The sequence below is a fragment of the Hetaerina americana genome, unplaced genomic scaffold (assembly GCF_022747635.1).
Source record: "Hetaerina americana unplaced genomic scaffold, ioHetAmer1.1.p SCAF_4, whole genome shotgun sequence".
NCBI classification, from domain to species: Eukaryota; Metazoa; Arthropoda; class Insecta; order Odonata; family Calopterygidae; genus Hetaerina; species Hetaerina americana.
In genome coordinates this window covers 64846668-64869448 of record NW_027286985.1, presented here as the reverse complement: position 1 = coordinate 64869448, position 22781 = coordinate 64846668, and the positions used below count along the sequence as shown (strand labels likewise).

At 40.6% G+C, this 22781-nt stretch overlaps 2 protein-coding genes across 4 annotated transcripts in view; one reads left to right on the top strand and one right to left on the bottom strand.

The window, feature by feature from the left end:
• Ubr3 (Ubr3 ubiquitin ligase) overlaps window positions 1–22781 on the bottom strand; it is a 119931-nt gene that overhangs the window by 50359 nt on the left and 46791 nt on the right. The gene's annotated exons all lie outside the window — the stretch shown is intronic.
• On the top strand, window positions 1128–22761 carry LOC139692593 (uncharacterized). 2 transcript variants are annotated; one of them, XM_071590864.1, is made up of 4 exons: window positions 1128–1893; window positions 20517–20658; window positions 20892–21100; window positions 21334–22761. In XM_071590864.1, exons 1-4 carry the CDS (start codon window positions 1273–1275, stop codon window positions 22393–22395), a joined length of 2034 nt encoding a protein of 677 aa, XP_071446965.1. In that variant the 5' UTR covers window positions 1128–1272; the 3' UTR covers window positions 22396–22761. The 2 variants fall into 2 exon arrangements, with proteins under 2 accessions (XP_071446965.1, XP_071446966.1); XM_071590865.1 differs by lacking the exon at window positions 1128–1893 and adding an exon at window positions 12437–13194.

The following is a 22781-nucleotide window of genomic DNA, read 5'->3' as shown; positions in this document are numbered from 1 at the left end:
CTTTGTTTTACACTTGGCTCCTCCATGTGCGAAGAATGAAAGGCAATAACTCAACACAGAATCGCACAACATCCAGAATTTGAACCCAATTGATGATGTTTCTTCTTAGGTAAATATAGCAAATAGTTGAGCCTTATGCATTACAAGCAAGAGAGATAGCTGACACAAAAGAAAAAAATAGAATTTTTGGCTATCATTTCCCACATGAAGTATCAGACTACGAATGATGACATGTGGTAGAAGTGCACGGTAGGCAGTTCATATGAAATGGTAGAAGAAGAATAAAAGAGATGGTGTTATCTCATGGTATGTGTTTACTTTTTAATTTCATGAATTATGCATAGTCCAATACTGTTGCATGCCAAAGAGTGTATGCCTCAAATTCAACTGCCTTTCCTCTCCACGTCCCTTTACCCTCCATCACTTTATTTTTCACTTTTACTCCCCTTCCCTTCCTTTTCAAACTCCCCCCCCCCCCCGGAGAGGGGGAGCAACCACACCTCGTCGCCAATTGGTGGTGGTACCACTTACAAGGATGCTCAAAGCTGAATAAGCTACCTGTTTTCATCGTGTTGAATTAAACGACCCCGGATATATGTCCGCAAATTAATGCTCAGAAATAATTCAAACTAAATGCATTGTCATTTTAAAAATAATTTCGCCATCTTTTTCTAACCATTTCAATTAATTTCAACTACAGTTAAACAAAGCATAACAATTCATGAGGCAAGCACAGAGCACAGTACAGCGGGGGAAAATCGCCCATGGATTTATTTCAAATTCAAAATCACGTACTTCGCTTCAGTCACCTAAACGGTAAAACGACTTCACTTGCTGGCATGATTTCGGAGTCAGTCCACCCGAACCGAGAGTTTTCAAAGTTACAAGTTCTCTATAATATTAATAATAAGCGTGCTCGATCGACAGGAAACAATGGGAAACGAGAATTTGCCATCAAGGTCGAAGGCCTGAATAACGTCGACAACATCTCATCTGCTGCAGCCGCTCCCCCACATTCCGCCCGCGCCACCCTCTTTCCCGACCCGACGAAGACTGGCGATTATACACGAGCGTTCACGAACCACTCGCCCTCAGAATAAGGATTCAGTTGCAGTGGGTCGGCGGAGAAGTAATCAGGTGGTAGAAAACGGGCGCCGAGTGTAGTTCACTGCGACCGTTATTAACTCGCGGCACAGTCCACGCGTTCAAGACCAGATAGATTCTTGAAATCTTTTACCTGACTAAGACGAAACAGCGGCTATCACGATAGCAATGGGTCTTAAACCATATTTTTCATTTCTTGTCTTCCTCTTGCCCGCCATGGTCTTCTTAGAGTCAAACGCCCAGTTCAACGATATATCCGACATAGCAAGTGTTATTAATATAGGCCAGGAAGTGATTCGAGTGGTTTCAGCTTCATGGCAAAAAATTGATTCCATTCACGGGACGGAAGAGGCACATCCGACTTCGTTCTTCCGGGGAAGCATCTCCCAAACGCAGAGGATGGTGCTCAGTAGGATGGCCGACGTATCGCGAAGAACCACGTCTTTAGAAAATACTGTGAAGACTTCGCTTAACGATATCGGAAGACTATTGATGGAGATTCCGGCCAAGCTCCGTTGGGAACTCAAGCTGGGTACCCTGGCTACAGCAATCCGGCAGGTGATGACCGCTGAAGAATCCATGTCCACGTACAGCAAAGCACTGGATTCGACATCGAAGGGAGGAGTCGCACTTGAAGTCTCCACTTTGGAAGACTTCGCGACCTCCACGGTTTCGCACAGTTCCCACTCAATAAGATCATTGCTGGAGAACATTCACTCGTTGGTGGTCCCGAAGCACAACAGTCTTGGAGGAGAGGGCATCTTCAAGCTACTTCTAGCCACTATGCAGGTGAGGATTCTTCAGAGAGGTAGTTCTTGTAGGTGATTTAAACAGTCTGTGTAATGATTTCGAGAACATAGATGGCAGAAGAGACTAAATTCCAAGCTTTTGACGGAGTTAACCCGTCACCCGCATTTCAAGGAATGAGGTAAACCTTTCCTTTCATATTGTACATATATTCGTACCTTATATAGCAAACAAAGGTTGCCTAACAAGAAATGTTAATGCGACGGTGGTATATTATATTCTTTAGAGAATATTTATACGGGCCCAGTATGATTCATCTTTATTTTACTGAACCCGTAACGATCCTCCTACTTACATTACCTTTCCGAAAATTCCACATTTATGTGTTAGGATATAAAGTACAGCAATGGATAGTTCGTGGCCCGTTTGAGCAGCAAACAAATTGCCCAAGGCGTGAAAACTTGCGAAAATTACAGGTTTTATCAACTACGGCAGGATATGGAATTTGCGATGGAGACCGTGGTGCTCAGGACTATGAACGGCTAAATATCGTTGAGTTGGGTGGCTCCTTTAACAAAGGTCATCCGGTATGGATTAAGATATTTTAAAATCTTTATTTTAGAGAAATTTTCCCTTATACTTCTAGGCTTCTTCCACAGTTATAAGTTTAATTTACGAAGTGGCTTGTTAAATTCATTTGAGATTCTAGAGTGCCACAAGGTACTATGGACCGAATAGTTTTCCAAAGGATTACAATAGAAGGAATGGGGGTTCATTTTGCTACTTCTCGGTATTACGTTTCCATGCGAAACACTATAGGTTTGGCCGCAGAGTTAATTTTGTCTGTAACACTATTTGATCAATGCTAGCATACATAACTTGCCTAACTGCTCTTCACGTGCATCTGAAAAACCTATCATCTACGACGTAGAAAAGTCATGAAACCTCGCACGCGACTGTTTCTTCACTTAATGTAGAGACAAAACCATACATTAGGTGGCAATGAAAAATATGTTATACTGACGATAGAAACGGTGAAATTTATTGAATTTAAATATTAAACTTTTTCATTGTGTTTTTCAATAATGGCTTACGTATCGATAGGTAACGTCGGCAGGCGGTCGCGAGTTCGAATTCTGCCTCCAAGTATATCAACCTACCAAACGGTTTTCATATTTTCCCACACACAATAGATGGTCTCGATGATTTGGCTGGCCAATTTCTCATTTCATTCACAACTCAATAATTTCCTTTTTCTAAAAAAAATTGATGAGCTACCGAAACTTTCTGCAAGTATCCAAGGACTTGATAGCCTATCAATCACCTACCAACATTGAACCGCCATCGTGTCTCCGCCAAAGATCATTGCCTATCTTGAAGTGCATTAGCAAATGCTTTGGGGATATCATTTCTTTTTCGATCAAATCAGGAGGTTAAAAATTCAAGAGACATTTCAAACCGAATGTCCTTTGAAGTGATGCTTTAAAGGTCATACTCATACATGCAGTTTTCAATCCACAGTTTAGGTGCACTCAAAGAGTTCAAATTATACAGCCCACGAGGAGCACGCGACGATTCAGGCGGACAACATACGTACGTACATTGGGCTTGGGACACATTGAACTTCCCCTAGGTCTCACTAAGTTGCTCGCCGAGTGTTCGATAAAGGACGTGAGTCAGTGACAGCTGCGCTTGCCTCCCTAGCAGTCCTGCCATCTTAGCTGTCTCATCCGGAGTAGCCAAGGGGGGGGGGGGGAGAGACCATCGAGTACCACTCGAAAAAGCAAGAAGACACTTCCGAGGAGCGAAAGAGCTGACGACGGGGAAATGCGAGCAGACGCCTCGGTAAGCTGGTATGAGAGATACAGGCAAGTCCCCTGAGCGAAGCAAAAAATGATTGAAGCGAACGTGGGACTGCACTGGTTTCCACCTCCTTATACAGACGCATTAGAGAAATATAATCTTCCTCTGGCAAAATATCATCGTGTATTTAGGGCCCAAGAGCATGAAGTTTCTTGATTCTGTTTGTTTTCTTAGGTAAATAAATAAACAAACTGCAATGAAATCTTGAAATTCTACGTTCCAAGACCCTGATTAACCACATACACATAATTTGACGAAAAAGGATAGAATATAATATTTGTATTAGTACAGCCGCTTTCAATACAAAAATGTTTACTAAATATTTCGCTCCGTAGCGTATACAGCATTCGTCAATCACCAATGCGTACATTAGTGAAACAGTCACCGCGAGTTTCTTCGGAGAATAGAAAAAATAATGCCTTATAGGCACTATAGAGAGACGGAAGCATCCCTATCTGAAATAAATACCATGACATGAATGCAATAACAAAATACAGTAGAGCTGTGGGTTATCTTTTGCAAGCAGGCATACACGTAGGTACGCTATTGTATAAACTGCCAATAAAGAGAAACATTCTTCAGTTTCATTGATTTTCACCTTTTGAAGAACAAAATGAAATTAAGACTTCGTGACATCTTTTCAGGACACTTTGAAAGGGGCCACGTGGTTGATATTTGGGACCGATCTGTCGATCCTGTTACTACGGACGAGGAAAAACGCCTATAATAATCGTGAAGTAATCGCTGGGTTAGACCGAATCATCAAATTCCAGTATGCAAGTTAATTTAACGTTTACGGTGTCATGGGTTAGATTTCGATATGACTGCGTACCGTACCAGGGAAGAAAGAGTCCAGATCAAACAGTAACGGTATCTCTCATTTAATTCCGGTGGTCGCACCTGTTAATATAATTGTGTGCCAGAATAATTCTCTGTGTTGCAAGAAAACTCATGTGCCCTGCACCTTTCTAAGCCTTTTTGCTGTCTTCGAGAATCAGAAGGCTCTCACCCCTATTCCTCCAGAATCACTGCAATGCACCTCGTTGCAATTCTAACAAATATTCCCGCATCGCACTTATCGATTCATTTTAATATGCTTTCTTTGATTTAAGTCTTCAACAAGTCCATAAACCACAAAATGATTTTTGAGTGGTTAATATGTCTTCAGAAATTTTTCTGTAAGTTTTTAATGAATCGCAGCATAAAATAATGCGTTTTCACGAGAATGCTCCAAGTTAAGTCGGCTGAAGACACGTTAAGTACCATTAATCTTCATGTCTTTCTCATTTTCCTATTTTTACGTGGACCCTGCGAGCCACCACTTAGGTGTGTGGCAGGGGGTGATTCAAAGCCATGCATGTAGCATAAACAATTAAGTTTTTCTTAATTTTTAGTCCTTTATATTGCAAAAAAATCAAATGATGTAGAGCATGGTAACTACAGGTACATGCAAAACGGTATTTAAGTGAGCTACACTTTTCTATGCATGCGAGAGGAGCTGTAATTAACAAGGACTACAACTGAAGCTACATGAGACGAAAACAACATACTAGGATACTTAAAATGAAAAAAAAAGAAAATTACCCCTGTCCCAAGTGCGGTCGTACAAATTACATCTTAAATATATCTATCCAACACTTAAACTATCCAATTTTATTCACGAGATCTCTCCTACCGTAGTGCGATTGGGCGAATAATATGTCAATTTTCAACATCATTGCTAGAGAGACATCCTTCAAATGTATGCAAGAGATTTAATCTGTGATTTAACCTTCCCTCCGTGAGAGATTCCCAACCCATATCCTCTAAAAATGTTGATACGCTACTCAGTTTGTATGACAACGATTTACAAGTATAGCTCCTCTACGCTGCACGCGAATTAATTCGGTAACTTCATGAGAATCCCACTTACTAGCAGAATATTCTGGGGATGAATGGGGCTTGACGAGCGAAAGCTAATATCTTTCTTTAACCTTTTCATTAAATTTCCCTAATATTCTTCTATTCTAATAAATACTAATTTTCCCCAGCTTGTCCAGATATTCCCTGTTCATGTTTCACCCACGTCGTGAGTAAGGGTAAACCCCAAGTATTGAATAAGGTCTAAACTTCATAATTCGGGATTTTTGAGGTTAGTAGACGCTAGGTAGGGATCTTTTTCTATTCCAAAAATTCATCACTGCACACTTTTTAAAATTATAATTCTAAATCAAAGGGTCGATTACATTAAGATTATTTGCTAATGCTGATTTATCCTCAGAACTACGGATATCTCTCTTAACCACTGAATAGTGGGCAAATGAGCGTATACTATTAATAACCACGGACTTAATGTGTTTAACGTAATGAAGGAAAAATAACAAAGGAGCAAAGAAAACGTTAAACTTGAAGACCCGAATTTCAGGCTCGGATTAATGAATGTCTAGTAAAGTTCAGTTGAACGTTGCGCCAGCTCAACATATCGAAGCCGCCTAATCGTGATGGGTGGGAGTGTTGTTAATTATCCCCAGTACCCGAACTACTGGAGGCGAAAATTTTAAAGAGCTACGCGACACTGCGACTCTCTCTCTCTGGGCGCTAGAAAGCCTCATGAAGCAGCTCGTACTTCTCCGGCTCGCCGAAATAAAAGCAAAAATGAAACATAAAATCTCAACTATTACGGCGGATCTTACTGAGAAAATATATTCTTCGACTATCTGCGTGCGTAATTTTACACGGGAAGCTTTTTGTTTTAGCTAATGTATCGTATCAATTTTCGAACAGCAAAAATTAGCATACGGACAGCGGAACTGTATGAGCCGTCCCCCATATTCTCCCCAACAAGCGACCTTCTCTTTCATCAAGTATGACATGCGAGAGTTTATGCTAAATGGATTCGCAGCGTGGAAGGATTCTCCCCAGAATCCGCGTCAACGCTGGGGCCAACGGTCGCGGCTGCAGCATGAGGAAAGCATGCGGTTTAGGAGGCCAACAGCTGATGTAGGGTTTCCGGCGTTCAACACAGAAACCGGAGCATCTGCTGGAGGACGCGTAAAACATCAATCATTGTCGCCAGGAGTCTCGACACCCATGTTACCGTTTTCACGAGAGACCTTGCCGGCATTGTATAGGCTGTGACACCCAGTAGAGATTAGGCACGGATAGCTAAAACTATACGACGCAAGAGCATTAGAAAAATTTCATACGAACAATGCCGAGCGTGAATTGAATTTAAGGCCATTGAGGAAAAGCGAGGAGAAAAATAAACAGTTTCTCTTCGGATTTTAACACCCCTGTAATAATGCAAATTCCCTCAGGACATTCCCTTTAAATTGAAACAAACCAACTCCAAAACACCTAATATAAAGTCACTACCATGAAAGCTTTTGTTTCGTTTAGGATTTACCCTGGTTCCAAATGGTCAAAAAGTCAATACAAATCTTATTCACCACGAAGAGCTCTGTGTGAAACGTTTTCCCTCAGAGGACCAAACGATTGTACCATGTCGGTCGAGGGGCAAGATGTCCAGTCATCCAGCCTTTAGCTCTAAGGTCGGGTAGAGTTCACTTGACGTCCTTGTGAAATACATGTTTACCACATACTACCTTGATCAAAAAGTTCCCGGAATAACCACCGTGTGGCGCTCCCATCGTTCCGATTTGAGTTCTGTTTTTTTTGTTAAATTGGTACATCTGTTGTTGATATTCCCTTTAAATCTTAGTGTCATAACTTGACATTTGCAAAAGTTACGGTCGGTTTTCGGTATGTCCATCAGTGCTTCCTGCGATTTTTCCATTACTTCCTCTCGGCTGCTAAAACGCGTTCCCCGTAATGGTTTTTTAACTCGATTGAACAGAAAGAAGTCACAGGGAGCCAAATCAGGTGAATTCGGTGGCTGTTGGATGGTATTTGTTGCATTTTTCGTCAAAAAATTACGAATAATGATAGCACTGTGCGACGGTGCGTTATCATGGTGCAAAATCCACGAGTTTTCTGCCCACATTTCTGGTCTCTTTCGGCGAATTGCTTCACGCAAACGTCTCATAACGCCCAAATAATACTCTTTGTTTACTGTCTGGCCTTCTGGCAAAAATTCATGATGCACTACACCGTTGTAATCCATGAAAACCGTCAGCATTGCCTTCTTTTTTGACTGAAAACGACGTGGTTTTTTTGGTCTCGGCTCATTTGGTGAACGCCATTCACTTGCCTGATGTCTGGATTGCGTGTCGTACTCATAAACCCACGTCTCGTCTCCAGTAATGATCCTTTTGATGAATGTGGGATCGGATTCAGCCTCGCAAATCATGTCTTTTGCGACGTCAACACGGTCTCTTTTTTGCATGAAATTGAGGTCTTTTGGCACCAACTTTGCTGCTACACGACGGAAACCCAAATCATTAACCACAATGTCTTGGGTGGATCCATAGGCAATGTCCAAGTCCTCCGCTATTTCTCTGATGGTTAATTTGCGGTTATTGACCAACATTTCTTTTACTTTATCAATTTTTTCACCGACTTTCGATGTCGATGGTCTGCCACTGCGTTCATCATCTTCGATTGACTCACGACCACTTCTGAACCGCTCGTGCCACTGGTAAACGACCGTTTTTTTTAGAGAATCGTTGCCGAAACACTTTTCCAACATTTCCAACGTCCGTGTGCCACTAAATCCGTTTTTTACGCAAAATTTAATACAAGTTCGTTGTTGCAAATATAAATCCATTTCTGCAATTGTAAAAAATCGCCAACACACACAGAGATAGATGTACTCTTGGCTACGTAACTTTTGCAAATGTCAAGTTATGACACTAAGATTTAAAGGGAATATCAACAACAGATGTACCAATTTAACAAAAAAAACAGAACTCAAATCGGAACGATGGGAGCGCCACACGGTGGTTATTCCGGGAACTTTTTGATCCAGGTAGTATGTTCATTTAAATTTTTAATCCAGTGAGTTTTTCGACCTCTAATCAGAATCGACGACGTATAACGTGGAAAACAATGGTTAAATTCCTATAGCTACAGCACTTCCGTGTGAAATGAGATGAAAATCTCACCGTCGCTAGGAAGCCTATTTGACATATAAACACTCCGACAGAAAATGACGAATGAACAGATAATTTTTACTCAGCAACTTCGAGTACTAAGTTCAATTAGGAACGCGCGATAAAGTCAGTTTTATTCAAGCTTCAATAAGACATTCTATCAAAACTCACCACAGTACTGCAATATAATAATTGTGATGATGGATAGCGTCTTATTGATTCAATGTTTACATTGAAAAATGTTACCATGATGGTATGATTCAGCAGGATTCAACGAAATTTTCGATTATCTTAATTTTCTTTGGGCATGAATTATACAAGGAAATTTCAAGCAAAAACTAAGAGAGGCACGCTCGGCTTTTATCCTGGCATAATGAAACTACAAGTATTCGATAAAGTGACGGGATAATATTAGGGAATTCTATGAATGGAAGAAAAATTGTAGTTTTTAATCACGTTTCAAAGGCCATTTTATATCAATTTCTTAGCCATTGCTCAAAATATTAGAAGGCGGAAGAGCTGTAAAACATCAACACGACAATTTTCCCCCAAGGTACAACCCTAAGTATGTAATGAGAACAATTACAAACAGAACCTAAAGAAAAACGTAAGCTACAAAATACGATATTCACTGAGGTTTTTAACCTATAAATAATAAGTAATTTCATACTAAAAATAATTAACTTTAACATGTGTCGTACATGGACTTAAAAGTATCAATCACTCATTTTCACGATTTGAAAACTAGTCGTGACTTCGTCAGAAAGACAGCAAATTATATTCTAGCGTAAGAAATAATTAGCCATTTCATATAAACATGCACATAACTAACATTCTATTAGAGTTAAATTTCTCCAGAATTTTCTCGAATTCCAGTTATTTATTGCAGTTTAATTATAACGACGAGGCAAAAAAGCTTAAATTCGCATGCACTGCAAGACGCTTGTATCCTTCGCTTTTATCATTATCATATATTAATATTTTATCCCACGCTTATAGTCTACAAAAAAAGAAAGTCAACCACGACTTAATAACAAAATTTAAATAATTACGAATTTGGAAGATATTAAAATGTTTCCTCCAATCACAAATTTAAGCCTTATACCGGCGCCACGCCACCTGAGGGCTGCGTCATTGAATTTCGAAAATAAGCGTACATAAGACGTTAAATCTGATTATTTATGATACATTTTTTTGGAAAAACAGTTATATTGTTTCATTTTTTCGCTCCCTAGATTTAAAATTGGAAGCTCACTGCTCGTACAGTTAAAAAAATAAATGCTTGAAAAATGACACCTCCATAAGTGCAATGTACTTTGAAACAATAATGGGGCATTTTCAATGATTATCTCCGTTACGTTTGCTTCATTAACGCTTCGACCTTCGAATAGAGGCCAAAGAAAGCTGCAATACAAGTGAAACAAAACGTGAGGTAATAGGAGATGAAAAAAGGGGTATCCACTCAAGCAAATTTATAAACTGGAATGTTTCTTGAATGCGCCCAATGTTGTTAGTTACTGGGATTCCGAGCATTGGGTTTAAAGCAAGGAAATCATAAAAACACCAGCAAGTTTCAGATAACTGAAGATCGCGGATTCCGTGCCATTTCCAAGATCTTTGGTTTTTAAGATTTTAAATTATAATAACAAATTACCATGCGAATACGAAGAATTACGAAAATATATGTGCGCCATTCAGTCATACGTAATTAAATGACAATCGTAATAAAAATGTTGAATAGAGTTCTCTTCTTCAAGATATTTAAACATTTTCCTTGCGTAAGCGTATTGCTGTCGCCCACACACAATAATAGCAAGTGAGATACTTCAAATAGAGCTTTATTGTCGTTTTATGGCAACATCTATGATGACGTCGTTAGTCAGCTCATTGAGATGACTTAGAGGCATTGTGTCAATTGGTCGCGGATTGGTCAAGGTTAACGCCTCCGCAACTTACTTATTATCGGAAAAGACGAACAATGGAAAAATCAGATCCAAAGGCAACACATAATCTCGTGCAAATCACTTTAATTTAAATTTTAGCAACATATAAGATGTTATCTATAAATGTTTAAGCAGTGTGTAAACTAATATTACTCATATAAATCAAATCTCACGTCTCATATGTCATAATGTACTTCCTTATTTATGGAGATGTCTTCACATAAACTAAGGTCACTATTGCAGTTTTTTTGCGTGTCATTGCTACCGTGATCCATAACGTGATTTTCCTCGCAATCAATGTTTTGATATTGCCATGAATCGCAATCTAGTGGACCGTTGCGTAAAATATGAAGACCGATACGAAGAATGACATTTTCAATAGCCATCGAATTAATGACGACGTTACGAGGACTGATGTTTGCAATGGGAAATGAATTAAATTTTCAGTATTCTGAGATCAATTAATACTAAGACACAATGAACAAATACTGTGAGATTGATCTGTGCGGCTATCCCATTTCTGCCGTAATATCAAATTTTTGATAAGTCTCTGTCATCAAATTCCTCTTCTTTCGCTGTCATAGATGAATATACTCGTACTATCTACAATTCTCAGGTGACCTTTCTTCATTTTTCTGGCAAAGGTCCATGCTAATTCTCTCTAAGGTAATCCAGTGTCCGGTGGGACACGATTTAATGCGAGTCACAATATTTCGGCCGGATGTACAAAATCTCTCGCGCCAGATTTAAAAGGCGGAGACTAACACATACGGGGTAATTTTATGATTCCAAAACGTCAATAGCTAACGTAGAACTCGACCAAAACTGAGGAAAGCACTTGGAACCCAAACACAGGCAAATGTTGGAATATTCAAAACCAATGCCCTTCCGGGTCATCCAAAAATCCCATCCTAGGCGGCGTAGAAACTTGCGATCAGCGTTTATAACAAAAATGTTCCCCAATTATATTCCGCAGATTATCAGTTAAACTGCGGCATCGATATCACTACTGTGTAAAAAAATTAAAAATCGATACCACAACAGTCCCTCAGCTGTCACATAATAATGAAAGACATGTAACTGTTTACATACAGCTCGAATCTTCTCCCTTTCAATGTGACTACTACTGCTCAGCGGTGATATTTTAAGACCTGGAATATTCCCCAATTTATTCAGCCTGGATATTGTGACATACACGAAGTTTGTCTTCGTTCAGTACTCCGAAATATATTCTTTCGCCAGAACTGAAATGGATCACCGGATTACGTCAGAAGCACGGATAATTCACCACTGAGTAGTCTTAGGGGGCAATCGTTAAAACAGCTAACGAAATAGGCACAGATCATGTTCTTTTTGAGACTTAAGTCAGATCGCTTAGCCGGATCTCCCCGGACTGAAGGGATGTATTCACTGTGACTAGGCGCTTGAGATGTGATTTGAATTTCCTTGGGGACGTGATCAAAGTTGTGCATAAAATCTGTGAGAATAGGCCCGTTGTGCGTCGGCATCGGCCTGAGCCGAGGGGGAAGTGAAACGAAGGAAAGGGGGAGAGGATAAGAGGGATAAGTGGAAAGGAGGGGATTCGGAGGAAGGGGGTACGATTGAGTGGGGGAGATCAGGAGGGAAACCTCAACGCCCGCGTTTGACAGACGAGAGTTTCGGAGGGGGACGAGATGGGGAGGGTTGGAAGGAAGGGGAAGGGAGAGAGCGAAAGGCCGTCTGCGCGAGCGCTGCGCAGTTGAGGAGGAGATACGCACGGGATTGGACGTATAAGCACGGACCCCCCCGTTTATTTTGCTTGCTGAGAACAAACCGAACTGAGCCTTTCTCAATCGAGAGATCCTTCGGTGACTCACGCTTCGGGACCACTCTCTCTCACTAGAGGCAGGACTGCATTGCCTCGATTCCCACGGACAATGGCGTCGGCGAGGGCTGTGACCACCTTCGCGATTGCCTTCGCTCTGCTAGCACTCTCCAGTCCTATCGAGGGCACCCCTAACCGTGATCCGAAACCGACGAGGCTTCTGCAACTGTACGCCGAGCTTAAGTTACTTGTGGAGGACTCGTGGGACGACATCAACGACCCCCGATGGCACGCCCTGGGGGCTTTCTCGCAGAGTAACAACCTCACGACACCCGACGAGGTAATTGTCCGCTCGTTCGCCCAGTTCGGAAACTCCCTCGAGGCCGAGGCCCCGCAGAGGTCGACCTCAGAAGAACGGAAGCGACTTCTTGCCGGTCCTCTTGGCAGTCTGTTCACGTGGGCCAGCGCTGACGTGCAGATGAGCATGGTTGAGACGCTATACCAGTCGTTCCGGGGGTTCCAGGCGAGACCTGCGGGCAGCACGTCCACAGAGGCCTCACGGAAGGTCTTATCCGACTGGGCGGAGACAGTGCAGCAGAAAAATCCACCCTCCGTGCCAGCCGCCCTGAGCAGGCTGCACGATCTCGCGACCAGAGAGGACAGTGGAGGAGTCTTCGGGAATCTGCCGAGCGTGCTACTTATGGTATTCATTCCCTTCTGTGCTTTTAACAGCAGTAGTGCATAAGGAATTGCCGTCTCAGCAAATTCACAACTGTGGCATTCTTCTGATTTTCCCTCCTAAGGAGCCACAGAGATAATCTTTCACAGCAAGTCAGCCGCTAGTGCCTCGAGTCTGTTTTCCCTGAGACTTGACCTGTTCTTTAAGTGCGTATTCTAAATTCGGATCTTGTTACAATACACAAACAATCGCAAGGCAGTTAGCTGGGGGCATACAGATTTAATACTTAAATAAACAAGTTTCCCTTTAATATTCGTGCCCACTGGGTAAAATGTAGAATCTTCTAATGATTTGCTACGGAATCGCGGATGAGCGCTCCGACCTCAGTTAATCATTTGCTATTGGGACTAACCACTTTTCAATTTTTCATACATGGAAACCGCAGGTAAGACGAATATCCGCGCGATGAAATCATAGTATCTACAAAACGGTACCACGCCTATTAATAAGAGACGCCATTCTTCTCTCGCCAATGTCTACATCATGCCATTATCTCAGCCTCTAGGACAAGGTAATTTTCAAGTATTCCTATATATTCATCACGGTGCATTCTCTAACAGTGAATTCCAAAGAATACCTCAATTGCTTTCGTGAAATGTTGCAACTCTCCTCTTAGCAAAGACGTACCGCACTACCTAGTAATTGATGTTCCGTGAACACAGGATGTATGGTCAAATCATTTTCTTTTTCTGATTTCCTGTTTTATTTATTTATCTAATAAAACAACAGAAGCGGTCGGGCAGAGTAGGAAAGTGAAGAATAATTGTTTTTGTTTCAACATCTTAATTCTCTCTCTTTTTTGACATACCGTGATAAGGCATGGGGGAAAGCGGAATGAAAATATTGCAACTGACACATTTAAAATCGAATCACTTAAATTATAACGGCGTAATCATCATCAGCTTGTAAATTTAGTTAGTATAAATTTAATGGAAAGATGAAGTTCCTCAGTACAAGTCCGAGAAATATGTACATTAGATAATCAAAGTTGCGTTCCTACTGCAAATAAAAATATCATCTCCTTTTGATTCAACTCAATAGAAAATAATTTTATGAAAGCGCCCTTTCTTGAAATTGCAATAAACTCGCGCGTTTGAAAAACAAGGTCGACGGGTTGCACATTGAGTAATCCTCGCATAAGCACTTCAATGACTTCAAATAGAATTGAATGAAAAAAGGGTGGCACAGTGAAACCCATTAATTCAAAGGTGAAATGGCTTCTATCAAACTCCATTTCCACTCGTATATGTAATGCGACTGAGATAAACCAGAGTTGTAAGTGTATGAAATGTTACTGAAGTTCGGTATGCATGATTCGCCATTTAAGGTTTATGGAATATCTGGCTGAAGTAAGTGCTGCATAAACTTGATGAAGACTGACGCGCGTTTACTGCCTAATGGCAACTCACACCATGAAACCATTCAGTAGTGCGAAAGCTGAGAATAAACCTCAAACAGTTTGCATCACGTTCACACCACGAAACAGGTTTAACTTACATAAAACACTGGATCATCACACTAAGGATAAAAACTCCCCCAGGGAGCTTAGAGATCAAAAGGCTGTACAACGAGTTAGAATTCGTATTGTACAGGCTATAATAGTCCAGGCCCATAAACATCCTGGAGGGTTATCCATACTGATGCTATGCAGTGTAATTTGTGCCCGGTGCGCACCGCATCGACATTTTTCTACAATCGGCTAAAATATCACAGATAGGAAACCAATGATGTAGAGCCAAGATCATACATCTTCAACTTGGACTCTTATGTGATTTCTTTTGTAAACGCAATAGATAAAATATTTAGCACAACTACCACACTGCATTTGAAACAGCCGTCTTTAATAAATTATTTGTAAAATTGATGTTAACACCTTCGATAATCGTAGCATTTTCCTACTTTTGAACGAATTCGTGGGTTGGTTTTGCCGAATTATATTACATTACTTACAATAACTTAACCTGGACTACAATCAACCAGCGTTATACAAATCCCATTAAAATTTCCATGTGAAGGACTGAACAAATCAAAGTGTATGACTGTAGAAGTACTTCTTGAGCGCTCTGAATGTTATTTATAGGCAACATTGATCATCAGAACAAATAACCTCGATGAAATGTTGACACTTCATTTTTAATATGGAATCTAGCACTAAAATTGTCCAAAGAAATGGATAGCAATATATTTGCTTCCTTGGGCGGCAACCCAATGTCGTGTGCAAGCTCATTGAACACGCAAAACTTTGATTTTTTTGTAAAACTGCAAAGTTCTATTTTTCATACATTTGCCGTAATGCGCTGATCTCGAGTCGTAAACACGAATGCACTGCAGGCATCATAAGCCAACCTTATGGTTCCGCAACTTAGCTCACCTGACTGCCCTCACTCTCCACCGCGTAGTGGGGTATTCCCTACCACCCCCTCGGCCACTCTCACCACTCTACCGTTAACCGACGACGCAGATGTGGGCCGTCGCTTCACGGACGGAAGGATGAATATTCGGTTGCCGTAGCCATGAGGAGTTTCAAGGAAGCCTAAGAGGTACCGGAATTTTCACACTTCTACCTAGCCATAAGAATAGAGGGTAATGACTCAATAATCCGATCATGGTAACATCACCTTATCCGAGCTAACGGAATTAGCGCGTCTTAAAACGTAACGGTCTTTTGTCCCAAATTCGTCGGTATATGGTTAACAGGAGCAATAGTTGCCCGCAATTCATGATTTCAATGTGAGCCATTAAAGTCAAGTGGTCTAGGTGAAGGCAGTCATTAACACAGAAGACTCATTTGGGCGGAAAGGAAACTTAATTTGTAAACATTCATTCGCCTTAACACCTAACAGAAATAAATCATCACTAGTCCCACAGCGTTAACTAGGTCTTCGCAGTGATGAATCGAGACAGGCGCGGCGGCGATCGACGAATGTTTGGAGGAATTTTAAGTGAGCGGCATTTTTTTGCCTTTGATATATCGGAGTGCAGGACAATAATTGCAACTTTGTATCCGGTAGACTCGATTGAAAATACCCCCCGCCTTCGACGCGACGTATACTAGGTTCACTAGCGCATTTTGCCCACGAGAAGTGCAAAACAGGCGTTTATCGTAAAGGTAAGGAAAGTGCTTAAAATGGATCATAGCGGTAATTAATCTTCCACCTGCCACCTATCCTTGTCGAAAGAAGCGTACCTGAACTTAATTTTACCCGAACACAAATGTGGACAACGTAAAGAGTTCGTTGAATTGATACTGAATGACAGCCGTCAGCTATGCCTTCTGGTGTAACCGTCCAGTTCGGCTAACGTTCATGATTCTGCAATGGCAACATGGCTGGCGGAGACATTCTCACACCCGGGGCTTCGAAATACAATTGGGCAATCGGGAGGCCAAATATCGAAGGGAACTCTTATACTCCGAAATGCGCCATACTTCCTTGAATTCATTTCCACCTTTCGATTCGAAGGTTGCTCACTTCTAAACATAAAGTCCTTGTCAACATTCCATCCATACAAGATAACCTTTCATATGAAACTATAAATACATTTGAACATACATGAGATTTATTAGCTAGAACAGCGTGTAATGCCGGGACAATAACTTAAACGAATTCATCCGCCGAAATGCAGGAATTTCTCAGTGTAAAAGTCATTCGCCTTGACCGCCCGATCAATAACGCAGTCTCACTTGTTCGATACTCCCCTTGACAAATCGACATTCACCTCATGTTGTACGAAAAGCAGTAATCCAAGAGCCAATAGTAATTATGAATAATGGTGGAAGTAACTCTTATGCCAGAATTTCAGACAAAAAAGTTCAACAAGGAAAATGACGTGGGTAATCCGTAGGTCTTCGACATTTTTAATAATAGAAAGAAACGTTTACTTAGAACATTATCTTTCGCCTCAAAATAATCACAGAAGCGCCTGACGGAAAAATGTTCCTTCAACATAGGAAACAGTGCAAAGCCCAGACTACAGGATGGGGAGGGGGTGATAATGTCAAGGAGACCTTTATTATGGAATTACTCTCGTGTTGAAGTTCCGGCAAAGGGAAGACGTCAAAGCACAGTGATTAGCCTGAGAATCATTTGAGATCGCTATCGCTTCTGACATACTCTAATTTAAATGATTACCCTAAACTGTTGGTGATGAATTGACTCTTTACGACACATTTGGTAGTAATCACCTTTTACAGCCAAATGATGAGTAGTTTTTTACATCGCCCATTGTACATAACCAATCATGGAAAATGGTAAATATACGGAATTATTAATCACAGAGAAATATCGGACAGACGACGTTAAAAAATTAAGGAATAACCGTTAAATTCATGCTCTCTAACCAATGGAAGGCCAATCCAGGATTAAGCAAGACGGAAAGACGCATAACAGACACAACGCCGGCGCAAAGAATTTTAACGATTTTGTAATTAACATCTAATCGGCGTGCTCCAATTATAAGACGAAAAAAGCAGGGAATGCGCGTGAGTCAGGCGGCAGATGGGATGGGAAAACGGACTCTAGAAAGCAAGCCGAGTGACGGTGGCCAATAGCTATGGCATGAATAAGCTTTATACCGTTGGCTCACCACACCCGATTTCGATATGACAAATGAGAGAAAAAAATCCGCGACCAAAATATACATTGGAAAAGAAAATAGGGGGTCAACATATTGGGCATGAATTCAGCCTGATTTACCATAACTACTTCCCTCTTGACTACATCCGCCGCCACTAAATCCCCAGTGCCGGAAGAAACCACAGATACGCGGAAACGCTGATTACAGCGCTTCGCCAGAAGTTTCATTACCCCAATAGAGTCTTCCGCAGATACGAAAATATTTCCCTGAAAAGAATACGCGTAAACAAACTCCAGCCTCCGGCGTTATTTTTTTTAACGATGAAAGAGCCAACTCCGAAACGAAGGCAAGCTTCTTGATTCTCTAGTACCTTAATTTTTGGTCTCTATTTACTTAATATTTGGTGGTTCCAGGATTCTGGATTCTTACTATGGTTCAACGTGAATTCCATATTTAAGACGTGTAAATAACAAAAGAATCTGTTAGGTGTCGCACCTAGAGCATGAGTACGCTCGGCCTGTTTTTTTGTATTTGGCGAAAACGAATTAAGGTTGGAATTGGGACTAGGAAAAGGTCCGTTAATCATGAATCTCTTCATCAATCGTCAGTCGAAGTCCGCCCCATTATAACGAAGTGCCGAACACTTGCACACATGCGCATGTTCACCTCCGAGACCCTTTAGCTGTTTCTTGTTCTTAGAAGCTATGATATGGGGACTGAGATATACGGAAACTTCGGTTAGCAATAACAAGAGTTTACTACAACGAACTAATACTATCGCTACCTCTCCATGTACTACATCAAGCAAACAATGACCTATGCCATTTCAGTCATTTCCTCTTCCCTATATGTAAGAAACCTGCATGTTACACATAGCCAGTTTCTCGTAAGAAATTACAACGTAAAAACGTAAACGTAGGAAATCTCAACTAATGAAATATTAAAAGAAAACATTCGTGATATATTGGCATGACCTTCGCATTGGTGCACGTAGGTACTCCTAGGGCAAGTTTTTTGTTTTCTCTTCAGCATGGTGCACTGATTACGCCCAGCGGCTAACAAATCACGCAAATTTGTCCTTGAACAATTGGTCCACCTTGGTCAAACTTTACAAACTTAGAAGGAAGGATTTTCAGACCTTCAAAATCACGAAATTTAACTGCACCCCGTGCGAGACTTCATGATGTTCTGACAGGCCCATTGCACGGCATCCATTCCGAATGAAGGCATTGTACGTGCGAGGGAAACTCAACCGATGTTCCCCGCCTTATAAAAATTGAAAAGCCGAGTACTCGCGCACGTCCTTACGGCCATCGATTTAGCTGTATGGTTGCCAGGTGCTACTGCGAAATAAAACGGCATTGAGAGGCGTATAGCTGACCTGAGTGACGACGGAAAACGCGAATAACTGCAAAAACTCACCCACGAGCACTTTCATTTTGAAGAGTGGGAGAGTTAGTGAAAGCTACTGGAAAACTTATTCCATAAGGGAGTTAAGTAGGACATTAAAAAAATAAGTCACTTAAATTTGATTAAAGGTCACGGCATTGACATTGGACGCATCCACCGATAAAATAATATGTATGAACTGAGGAGGGAGATGTCGGAATTGAAATGCTTTATCCATTCCTTCGTATTTCGTACATTTCGAGATTAACAACACTTGGGGGGCACAAGGTAGTGGCAGTGATCATAATCGATTGCCACATAATATTGGGAGGAGGTAGCGACGAGATGATGATACATCATAAAGAGAAAAACTGTTGCAACCTGAAACTGACCAGTCACAAGGAGATAATTCATTAAGCAGCTTCTACGATTTGTCTTTGTCTTTGAAGACAGTAAAATAGCACAGAAATAGAGCCCAAGATTTTTTGCAAGCTGTCATCTCGCAGTTAGTATTTCACGCAGTGCAGAAACAACTGGCTTACATCAAATGTCACAAAAAAAGGGTCTGGAATAGCTTATTTTTTCTCATTATAAATTTAAAAACATAAATTGGAGCAACTTTGAGAATTCTTGACAGTGGTTCTGTAGATGTAGAGTTGCTTGTTTCATTCCTAGTTTGAATGTATAAGAGACCCCAATCCTAGGTACAAATTTTTTAAAAACCTTTCCAGCCTAATGGTAAACATCTTAAGTAGTTGTAATAGGTATTATGGCTAAGGTACATATTTATTTAACAGTTAGAAGACTCTGAGACTGATCTCTAAGACTACTAATTATTTACAAGACCTTTAGAGTGAAATTTGAAACATTCAGAACCATATATACTGTGAAAGTGTAGATGATAAATTGAACAACATTGGTCAATTGGTCATGGCAGGTTCCACAGCAAACATAATGGATTTTAAATGACTTCTGATTGTGCAAACCAATAAATGCAAATTTTATATGCAAGATGACCGAATATAAATGCGCAATGAGTCCGAATGGCTTTCCCCAGCCCATTACTAAATGATATCACATTTACGTCAAATATGTCTAAAACAATTATAAGAGTTACTTTCTTAAGGAAAAAATAAGAAGTACCTACAATTGCATTAAGATAGCAACATTTCATATTTTTTTCAATAAAAAGGCAGTACTACTATGAATCAAATTGGCTATACATATACTTTCTTTCTAAACGAGGAGTTTGTTATCAGCAATACTTAAAAATACTTTTCATCCAAGAAATTAAAATTTTCCATAATAATACTCATTCACAGGATGGAGGAAGTGGTCTTTGCAGTATACATCAGTCACCGCAGCAACTTATCTACAACTTGTATAACTTGGTGACTTTGGCAGAGATTAAAGGATATGCTATGATGCAATTCTCATGGATGTTGCTGAAGCTTTACAATAAAGGTATGCACTTGCATATGGAGTTTGACAGTACAGCCGTAACTTGGTTAACCATTGGCAAAACATAAAATAATTGGTGTATAAATTATTTAATCAAACTTGATTTTGTAGTTTTAATAAGATTCATTATTTTGAATTTACTCATTATCATGTACAAGATCCTATTAGCACATTAATATATGTAGAGCTACATGATTGTGTATGACTACATGTATATTTTTTATTTCATGAGGCAGGCAATTTCACATTAGAAGCTGAACTTATGCGGGAAAGAGTAGAGGCCAGAATGGATGAGAAAATTCAAGCAGTGCGCACTGCAATGACCAGGGCCAGTCGAGAACTTTGGGTGTGTGATCCAGCTCACCATGAAGAAAATGAAACTTTTGTACAACTGACCAATGTTCTACAAGGACACATAGAAAATGAAGTTGACCTCAATCCAAAGGTAGACATATAATTATTTAACATCTCGCCATATACGTGGAAACAATATACATTAAAAATACTTTTGACAGAATATTTTCAATGAAATGGTATTTGTTATGGCCTAAAAAGTTGTTCAAAAATATGGTACCAAAACTTTATACCACTGGTCATTCCATGGCTTCATGGGCATGTATTTCTGCCTCCCACATGAGTAATGAAAACCACTAATGTCTGGCTTTTACCGACTTGCAGGGTACCTGCCGAGAAAACTGTGCTTATTACCAATACGCACGGGTCCACGATTGTTTTAAAGGACTGTTCTGCAAAAAACAACCCAAGTGCAATGGCCGCATATTTGATTGCCGTTTCATTGATTCAGATGCCTCAGTATGTCTCTCCAAAGGGGGGTCAACACACCGAAAATATGACTGGATTGAATACGAGAATGGACGTACACTTGGACGTAAGGGATCATGTGAGCGAGGCTCGACCAAGGTGGACAGCTGGTGGCGATGGCTGTTTTGGCACTGCTCATACTGCTTGTGTCTATGTGATGAGGTAGGAACCAAGTCTGACCGCTACTTCAGCCTACACCCTTCTTTGGCACGAGGGGTTGAAGATGTTACCACTGATTCTAATAGAGCAGTTACAGGCTTAAGGTTTGTCAAAGTAGCCCGAGTCATTCACCTACAGATTCAAGATGGGGTGGTTCTCCCAGGAGGCATTATCAATTCCAGCACACTACAGTGGAGACCAATCAAACCCTTCAATGTGAATGACCCAAAAATTCGGCGGGACGTTGACTATCACATAGTAACATGGGAGCAGAGGGCAATTGATCTTGATGACCTAACGGCTCCAGAAGGCAGTGTTTTGACAGGCGTTCAGCTACGGCGCATTGGTTCACATTTGAACCTTGAGATTCTGACTACACCATTTAACTTCACCTCGGGCCGCCTTGCTCAGAGAGCTTCCTCAGAGTGGATCAGCAATGACAATACCCCAGCTGCAGTTACAGAACCAAGAAAGGAGATAAAGATGTCCTCTCCTGATGTACCAACTAAATGCCCATTAAGGTCTACAGTGATCTCTCAGCATGATCAGTACATACGCTTCACTCATTCAGACATTGATCGTGATGTGGCCCAAACAACAGTTCCTTTCTTAGATGCTCAGCCTGTAGTACCTGACCCTCCCTCTCTCCTTGTAGGAGCTGGAATATTCTACAAGGGTAAAAGAAACTGTGGAGGTTTTATAGCTCCAAAGGTAATTACTTATGATTACAGTAAACATCTGCACTTGAAAGATCTGTAGTAGTGTTTATATTTTGTGATTGATAATCAATCCTAATATTAATAGGATCTAATTCAAGGCAAATTCCATTGTATTAAGTGTTTTGTTTTTAAGAGGGTGCCATTTTCATCAATGTGAATTTATATTCAAAGAAATGTAGCAACTACATTTTTTTCATCTTGAAGCCAAAGAAGCAAAGGCAAAGTGCAAGAGAATGGAAATGAAAGATGTGTTCTATGAAACACTGGGACAATACTTAGCCTGTGTTTTTTATGTAATCATTTATAAAATACTTTTCCATGAAAAATTATGATTATTAAGGAATTTTCAATTGTCTAGTGATAATGAATTAGTCACTAAATATGTAATAAAGAATTTTTTAGATAAGACTTTCAAGCAGTTGAAAT